Source organism: Orycteropus afer, unplaced genomic scaffold, assembly GCF_000298275.1.
Source record: "Orycteropus afer afer isolate SDZICR_OR568_19922 unplaced genomic scaffold, OryAfe1.0 scaffold00059, whole genome shotgun sequence".
In the NCBI taxonomy this organism is placed as follows: Eukaryota; Metazoa; Chordata; class Mammalia; order Tubulidentata; family Orycteropodidae; genus Orycteropus; species Orycteropus afer.
In genome coordinates, this window is record NW_006921646.1 from 7,680,014 (window position 1) to 7,689,799 (window position 9,786).

The 9,786-nt window shown below is 39.2% G+C and overlaps 1 protein-coding gene across 1 annotated transcript in view; it reads right to left on the reverse strand.

Moving 5' to 3' along the window:
• Positions 1-9,786, reverse strand: part of BTBD9 (BTB domain containing 9) — a 549,273-nt gene that overhangs the window by 160,893 nt on the left and 378,594 nt on the right. Inside the window, exon 7 of the mRNA XM_007939418.2 lies at positions 6,916-7,105. Within this exon, the coding sequence (XP_007937609.1) occupies positions 6,916-7,105 (190 nt within the window). The remainder of the gene's footprint in view (positions 1-6,915; positions 7,106-9,786) is intronic.

The following is a 9,786-nucleotide window of genomic DNA, read 5'->3' on the forward strand; positions in this document are numbered from 1 at the left end:
TTCTGGTCCCCTAAGCGTTCACACAGTTCAGACTCCAGTGTCTACTGGGAACCTCAGATAAGACTTTTTATTCTATGATTTTTCTGGGAACCAGAGCTAAAGGTCTGAAGGTGATAAGACTTTAGTGTGATGCAGATAGGCTCAGAGAGAAACAACACTTAGTAAATAAATCATGGATCAGTGAGACAAGGAAGAATTCCTCGGTTCAGGGCTGTGACAGACGATGCTCAGCATGACTGATGTGAAGCAAATTTTATAAAATATCTTTCCAATTTTGACTAGAATTATAGGCAATCTTAAGCCAAGCCAGAGGAGTCATATATTTAGATGTTTGTTGTATTCTTTAGACTATAAAAAGGAAATGTCTAGCTCTCTAGGTTGCAAAGAAGGCTTTCCTAATGTAAACAGATGTACTGCTTGCTTGTGGAGCACTCAGACAGAATGAAATGGAAGTGGCGTGGAACGTGTGAGGCAAGTGTCCTTACCTGTGTTAATGTCAGCGCCTAACTCCAGAGCTTAATCTCTGTCATTTGCTGGAGATGCCAGATCTTTAACAGTTTCTTCACACACACTTGGATCAGACACACTGAGCAAATATGATGTCCAATTTAGTTGATAGATAGAACTCCCTTTAGTTGCACTAACATACTATGTTGTCAGTTCAGTCAATGAGTGTTTATTGACTACTCACAGAGCACAGTTCCATACTAGGCATTTGGAAACTGCTGCAAAGACCCAACGCCATCTCAATACTACAAAATCACTACTTTCCATTTCAGATTATCTCTAGTCCTACTGAACACTGAGCACAGCATAGATGTGGAAAATACTCAAATAATTACAAAACAGCATTTGAGTCATTAGCTTCAGTTACTCTCCCCACCCTTATCGACTAAACTTTCAGTTAGAGCTATTAAACAGGAAACAAACGGAATGTTTTATGATGCCTCTTTCTCTGTGTGCCGATCCTTCGGGAGGGAGGTGGATGAGCAATTGTTTGGCAGGGTGGCAAGCAATAGGAAGAAGGAAGAAGAGCAGGCTAAAAGGGGTCTCCGTAATTTACAAACTGAATAGATAATCCAAAGTTGGTTGTAGCCACACAATATAAATGGGCAACTAAACCCGGCATGGGCTTGATAGCTCACAGAGAAAGAAAAATAAGCCAGGTGAATCAGGAGCACAGTGGTATATCTAGGATTTCTTTGTTTTTTTAAGGATCAGCTTGTGATTTTTTAAAAATGTATGTTTAATAAGTGCAAGACATAAACTGATTGGTGGTTCAGACATTCTCTGTCAGATTAACAGTGATAAGTGGTAAAAATTTTTTAGTTTTGTTTTGTGTTTTGTTTTTCCCTACTGCAAAATATAAAAAGCTTCATCCCCCTAGACTAAAGAGATCATGAATACACATCAAGAATATATTTTGGGGTAAACCCATTTTGTCCTAACATATTGTATTCACTGAACATTTTCCAAGTGAAGAACTCAAAATATTTTTGGGTCCTTAACTCTTCAATCCTTCTAACATCCAGAGGTTTATTGAGATGCATCATATTTGTACTGCATCATCTTTGAACAGTCTACTTACTTACAATTAGGTTTATGAGTTAAAGCATTATGGGTATTTTACTTACAGTACAGTACATATTAATAACAAAACCATCATTTTCAAGCTAATATAAAAATAGTTAATTTGGGAGCTCTGGTAGCATAGTGCCTAAGGCATTTGACTGCTAACCAGAAGGCTGGCAGTTCAAACCCACCAGCCACTCCTCAGAAGGAAGATGGGGCAATCTACTTCCATAGTGATACTGCCTCGGAAACCCAAGGAGGGGTCACTATGAGTCGGGTCTGACTCGATGGCAAATAACAACAACAACAATCTTATAATTAGGATTTCAACAAAGTGCTCCCATTTACTATGTGGAAAAGACTGGGTGACAGGCATACTTAATGCATAGCATATTTGATTTCTCATACTAACCTGAAAACACTTTAAAGGATATCATGATTAGCAAATAGAGAGATAATAAGTCTTAAACTAAGGCGACAAAGGGACTATAAACTAAGGCATTAGGTAGATTTGGTTAGCTATTATGACTCTACCCTGGTCTTTTTATGTGGTCAGGCCTCGGATGATTTCTTGTTATTTAAATTTTAATGTTTTTAAAATGGCATGAGAATGGTATAATTACTGCTCAATTACCTACTTTTAAGGCACATTCCAGGTAATTTCTTTTTCTCTCAAATAAAATGAATAACTGGCTGTGCCTGTAAACCTAGCAACAACAAGGATAAACTCCTACTTTCCAGTTATATTACCTGCTCTAGCTCTTGAGGAAAAAAAGAAAAAAACAAAACAAAGATGGAGAGACAGTTCCCTATTAAACTGAAAGTACTAGGACGCCTCCTGCTGTTTCCTTTCCAGGAGCTAGCTGGATCAATGTGGGTCAGAAGCAGAGAGAAGGTAGCTTCTAAAGGATTTCTCACCCTTCCCACTCCCCTATTCTAGGAGAAAAAAAAAAAAAAAAACCCATAAAACACTGTTCTAACGGTGCTAATGAAACACAGGGATGATAGGTTGGATGGTGGGGAGCTTATGACTAGATACAGAGAAAACAATAAACCTTTCAGGTCTGTCACATCACCTCCCAGAGTTACCTCTCTCACCTGGTCTCTTACTTGTCCCTCTCTCCTTCTGCGCTAGCCATACTGGCCTGCTTGTTGCTCTTGTAACCTGCCTGGCACTCTCCCACCTCAGGGTGTTGGCACTCTGCCCATGATCCTCGTCCCTCAGATTCCCAAATGGCTTACTATTCCCATCCTTCAGACCTCTGCTCAATGATTCTCAGTGCAGCGTCCCCTGACCACTCAATCTAAAATGGCACTGTTTCTCCATCCTTGATCTGTTTTTCTCCTTAGCATTTCTAAATATCTGACATATTGCAAATATCATTTGGTTACTGTTTATCTCCCTACTGCTAGAATATCATAAGAGCACAAGTTTTTGTTTCATTCACTGCTGTATCCTCACAGTGCCTAGAATAGTGCAGTGCCTGTCATAGAGTAAAAGGATCAGTGACTATTTACTGAGTGAATGAAAGAAAACGGGGAGTGGGGGAGAAACTGTCTGAGATCATGTTTTGAAGCCCAGACTCTGCAGGATACCAGGTCATTGGTGACCCGACACACTAGGAGAGTTAGGCTCCTGCTGACTGTGGTCAGAATCAACCATTTTATGTCAAGAAAGGAGGTTTTGCTTTCCACAGGGTAAACGCTCAGGAAAGGAAGGAACAGTTTCTATGGATGAAAACAAAACACACAAACAAAAAGAACCCTTAGCCATACAAAAAAATTGCATTCTCTTTCAGGAATAAAAAATGCAGTGACCAAGATGAATCAGTTCATGTTTGAGACCTTTGCCTTTGTAGTCACCAACCACAAAGAAACCGGAATTTTAAAAACCAGAGAATGACATGAGGAGGCTCCACCTCAGACAGAGTAGGGGAATAATTTCCATGATTTCTTGATCTCCTCCTTCCTAGATGGGAAAGCGTTAGTTACGTGCCCCTGTACTGCTCTCCCTTTAGGTGTTGATTCAGAATCACTGGGTTTCTTCAGATACAGTGACTAGGAAAGCAAGTCAGTCATCACAAGCAATGGAAGCTGTGGATCAAATGTCACTGACTAATTAACCTGTCATTGGTCAATTACTCATCCCCATGAAGAGGTGCCACTGATCCAGGTCCCTATCAATAAACGTCTATATGGGCACATCAGCCGCGCTAACCACAGCCTGCCAAGATATCCAGCATCACCCACAGTCATGGTGGTTAAGAAATCTCTCTCCCTTCCTCTTAATCATGTCACAGAAGAGGCAAATGCAGTTCCTGACAACATAATGTTAGATTCACAGAGACGTGTTTCTTTGAAAGCTCAGCCAGTTATATGGGGCTTCAATTGCATGGATTTTCTTACTGCAAAAACAATAGCTGGGCTTAAGGAAGTTGGACATGTCATACTGTGCTCAGATACACATTCTGTCTTTGGTTATGTTCATATTCATCATCTCCCCTCTGAGTCAGGAAAAGAAATTGTTTTGGGGCGACCATTTTCATTCGACATGTAAAGAAAACCAGACATGCCCTGTTCTCCTCTACTTTAAGCCCCAGGGATACCTTTTTTCTGGAGTCAGATTGAACATCTCAGATTCTCTGGGTAGAGGTAGAGGGCAAGGTGGCCTTGCCACACAAAGACCCTATTTGTCTCTGAATTGTCACCTTGGTAATGACCTCATGAGGTCTCTGGTGGATCTAAAATTCTAGATCTTTTACTGTATCTGCTATAATTTCCCCTTTTATTTTGACAGACTACCTCATCTGTACATTCAATCTGCCAAGGGACTCTTATTCTGAGCTGTCACAGCTTTATATATCAGGGAAGGCTAGGAGGAGGCAGCAAGTAAACAATTATAACACAAGTGTGACAAATGCTTTGATAGGAATTAAATACTGAATAGTAAAGGATGCCTGAAAAAGACTGTCAAAATCAGTCCAGAAGATGGAAGGTTGGAGAAGGATTCCTCCAGGAGTTAAGTATTAAAGGGGGAAATAATAGGCAAGTGAAACCTGAGTAATAAGTAGGTAGTGAGAGATACAAGCAATAAAAACAGCATGTTCCAAGATTTGAAGCATGGAGGTAAAAGAGAGTATGGCACATATGCAAAACTCTAAGGAGCTGGATAGACAGAGATGAAGTAAGTGTATGGGTAGGTGGTGTGGGGAGTGAGTGGAGAAACTGCAGATAAGGCTATGTAGACTTGTCAGATCATTCTTAAATGCCTCAGTCTGAACTTTCTCCTGAAGGTAAATAATAGCAATGAATCCTCTTAGGAAAGAAAGTTAATAGTGTGGGGGAGGTTGCAGGTGAGGAAGGAAGAAGCAGAGTGAAGTCTGAAAGATCAGAGAAGAGAAATTGCAAAGGTACAGCTACAATAATGGCAGCAGGGATGGTTTTGTCAGACATTTAGCAGGTGGCACTAAAAGAGCTTTATGGCTGACTGTTGAGGAAGGGAGTTGAAGGGAAGGAAGGAATTTTGAGAAATTTCCATGTTTTTGGTCCAGGCAACAGATAGATGGTGATGCCACTGAATGAGATGGGAATCATGCTGTGAGATGACTTGGGCAGGGGAGGAGGAAGAGAACAAAATTCCATTCCAGACATCTTGCTTTGAGATGCCCATGGAACACTGTTAGGGAGTGGTAGGGAGGGAGATGCTGGGGGACAAGTAAGCAGACAGAATATAGGGAACATTAAAAGAGAGTAGGCAGAGCTACTGAGCTGCCAGTTTGCTTCTATCTTCATTGGCAAGAAGACTGGTCTTCAAATTAGAAATGGCAGAACAAACATAATAAAGAGAAAATTGAAGCCCCAAATAGGTGAAGTGAAAGTAAGAGAGTATCTGGTCAATTTAAATGATTGCAAGTCTCCTGGCTCAGATGAGTTACACCCCATGCCTGCTGAAAGAAATTGAAGATGTAATCTCAGAGACACTATTGGTAATCTTCAAGAAATTGTGGAGAGTATAAAGAGTGCAAGAAGACAAGAGAAGGACAACTGTTTTCCAGATTTTTAAAGCGAAGAGGGATGGATTGTAATAGGAGATATACAGATAAGTTTGACATCATCTATGATAATTCTAGAATGGCTTATTAAATAGATGGCTTATGAGTACTATAGTTAAGGCATACCACTGAGAAAAAAGGAAGGGGGGGGTTATTGTTTGCTATTTCCCAGAAGATTGTTTGTACTGGTGGTTTACCCAGACTGACTGCGGCTTGTCTTGTCCTTCTTAATCACAAAGTGAGATGTCTGGTCTGCAATATGAACTCCAGGTTTCTCTGATTTGTGATTTGTTTCCTGTGGTACTCACCCTGTGATGCAGCCTTTTATGAAAAGGGGCTGGCAGTTTAAATGAAGAATTTCACAGTCTGAATTCTTTAAGAAATCCAGCATAAATTCTTTAGGGTGCCCCAAGAAATTGAAAAGCACCATTAACCTCTACGGTTATATGCCTAAACATCAATAAATCTTTTCCTATTAGTAGCCTACTACCTTATTTTGTGTGCTGTTTCTTGCTTTATATATACTGACTGTTTAAAATGAGAACAGGAAGCAACAAAGCAAATGTGGTAGAGCATGAGGCAGGGCAGACAGCCATCTCCTACCAATGCTTCTACTCCAAGAAGGTGAAGACAGATTTTTTACATTAGCCCTTCAGAGTCTTTCTTAAAACCTTAAAAAAGGAAGGAAGGAAGAAAGGATGAAAGGAAGGAAGGAAGGAAGGAGGGGGAGAAAGGAAAGAAAAGGAAGGAGGAAAGGAAAAAGGAAGGTAGGGGCCTATTTAACACTCAGATTCTCACATTTAAAAACTACATAATTCTATAAACCAAGCTGAACTGGGTTAAAGCTCGCTTCTTAAAACAAAACTAAACAAACAAAAACTTACCACAAAGGTCACTAAGATTCTTTAGAACCAGGTCTCATATTCAGATCTGTTTGGTTCATATGTAAAGTAATTTGTTAATGTCTAAATATGATTTTCCATTCTATATAACCTCTCTTGATAGTCTTCTGTAAGCCTCTAGTTCAAACTGAGACTTGAGAGGAGGTAAGCCTGATCCAGGGGGAAGCTGCTCATCTAGACCCTCCACAAGTCCAATTATAGGACAACTCCCCAGTGGAAGATCCAAGCAAGCACCTTGTAACTCTTTGCCTCTTTATTTTCTCTAAGGATATTTAGAGCAAAGAACACTAGTCTCTTCACTTAAGTTACTGGGCTCATCATTTAACTATAATATAATCTGCACTTAAGTCTTCCATTTAAAAGTAATGAATGAAAAGGCATCTTCTTACCTTATTGACCCAATCATGTATGGCTGTGACAGCTGAACCATAATCGCACCACTTCCTAGCTGATGACATGTATAGCCAGAATCCCAATCATAATTTTTGGTGTCTCCATTCAGTAAGGCATTTCTGCTCCGACTGACACCTTCAATCACGCTGGCACAATCAGCAATTGTTGCAACATTCTCTGTGGGCACTGTGAATCCAACCACAAAATTTGGCATTAGGATGAGAAGCCAAATATATCCCAATAGTGTGCTCAGAACAAAATGAATTACTGTCTCTAATCAATGATAAAAGGGAAATTCAAACATCTTGATTATCTTATGACATAAACACATTTTTGATGCCAAATATTTTTTTTTTTTAAATTAAACTTAAGGGTGGAGCAAATCAAATCACATGTAGTAATATTTTATTATAGGAAAATACTATGCCCCAAAAATGTAGAATGGATAAATCCATTTTGTGGGTTTTATCTACAATGGGAAACCACATAGCAATTGAGATGAATGAACTATAACTATGACTATATTCAAGTGGATGAATCTCAAAAACAAATGTTGACTGAAAAAAGCAAGGCACAGAAGAACACAGAGTACAAATTTATACAAAGTTTCAAGAAAAGAAAAACTAGAAGTATATTTTGTTTAGGTTTACACACATATATACGTAAAATCAAAAAAGGAAACCAAAGCAATTATTACACAAAATTGAGGATCGTTACATCTGGGGAGGAGAAGAGGAAATCTTAGAGAGGTCCCTGGGGGCTTCCAAAGTACTGATCTTTGTCTGCTTCTTAAGCTAGTGAGGGATACAAAGGCATTTATTTTATTAGTATTCTCTAAACTGTACATATTTATTTTATCTACTCTTCTGAAAATTTATTTGAAGATCAGTGCAGGAAATCCTGGATAGAATAGGAGAACAATATGCAATATGGAACAAAACTCAAAATCATGGGGAAAAAAAAAAAGACCAGGTTTGCTGCTGTGATGGAGCCTGGTGAGACCCCTGAGACTATGGCCCCTAGTTACCCTTTAGGTCTGGAACTGAACTCATTCCTGCAGCTTCCAGCCAAACAACAGACAGGCATATGGGCTGAACATTTACATCAGGTAGATACACTCCTTGGAGTGAAGAAAAAAGAAATGAAAAAAAAAAAAATTATTCAAAGAAACATGATATATATATAAGCTGAGTATTTTAGAATTCATAAAAAAAGGAAGCGACCCAGGACATGGTACCAATCCCTGTCCAGAATACACAGTTGCCCTCAGCCACAGTTTATTTTCTACTTTTGTTTGTTTACTATTTATGCATTCCAACACAGATGCTCGTCCCTTTGTTCATGAACTGCTAGATTTCTAAATACCAGCTTTTCTGTTTCAATTCTGAGTCTCTCTCTACACTTTAATTTCATATCAACATATTCATTTATAAAAGTCAAAGACTCCTAGAAAATGACTGTCCAAACATGATGCAGATTCTTTAAACACTGAGAAGAGAATAATAAAAGGTGAAGACATTTTAAGTCCCCCAGGACTTTTCTGTTCATCTATTAGCACTAGAGTTTTCTTCTGACATGTAAGTTATTTAACCAAATCTAAAATCAACCCTAGCTATTTACATTCAAAAATTGTCACCTACTTTACATAATTTAAAAGTGGATTGGAGAGAAAAAAAAATGTCTCACTAGACACATAAACCTGATATACTTTTTAGTATCATATTATGCTCTGAAAAGGGAGAAGGTGAGCAATACTACCACCTCTACCAAAACACTTCTGAACCTGTAATGAAAGTCAGTGAAAATAGAAGACCTGATGTGGAGTCAACAAAGTTACAGTTATCTTCCAAGCAATGCATTTATTTTCCAAAGTCGGTCATGCCTAGACTTGAGCTCTCATTTCTTACACCTTCACGAACTGGCTCTCTGCAAAAGTTTCCAGACAGGAAGGAAGGAGGGAGGAAACAAAAGAAGGAAAGAAGGGCTTTCTGGCTATGAATCCCTTGAGCCTCTAATCTTAACTCCAAAGCAACAAGCAAAAGCATTGGTAAAATAATCTGTAAGGACAATTTCCTAGCAGAGAAGTTCAGAGAGAAATATTCCACGATTTTGGAAAGGGAAAGACATGAAGGACTATATTTAGAGGGCATGTCCTAGTACTCCTTTGTCATAGGAAAGGGGGAGTGTTCTGTTATTTGGAAGAGAGAACTGAAAGAAGCAGACAAGCTACACAGTGAACTCAGCTGAGACATAAAATAATACTATAGGACATCTGGTAAGATGGCAGAATAGGGAAACAAGCTACACAGACCCTCTTTAACAAAGAAAAGAGAAACCAATTGACACAGACACAGAAGATAATCCTGGAACCTTGAGCTTTGAAAGGAAAGATACAGAAGTTTAAACACGAACTAGTAGAAGAACCTGAAGGAAAACAGTAAAGAGACAAATGGAGCTGTGGACTGTCAACTATCCTGACAGTACAGATAGCCTTAATATTTCCAAGTGGTGTTAGGACCTGAGAATTAACCAAAATATCAGCCCTGCTTGCCAAGGGCTGCATGGACAACTGCGCCAGTGGCTGATGACTAAAAAGGGAAACAGAAAGGGAGGAAAGAAATGAGCTGTGAACTTTGGGCTGTTCGGAGGGCACAGCCACTTTGAATGTTTATAAGCAGCAGCCACTGTGGATATTTAAAGTGACAACATTCTTCTTCAGATTTAGGGATGTGAGAATAGGCTCCATTTGCCAATGACAGCACGGACACATGGGAGGCTGACAACTGGAAAAGAGACAAGTGGTAAGTGCATGAGTGCTGGCAACTAGTGAATAAAGGGTACATCCAAACAAAATAAAGAAAAAAAAA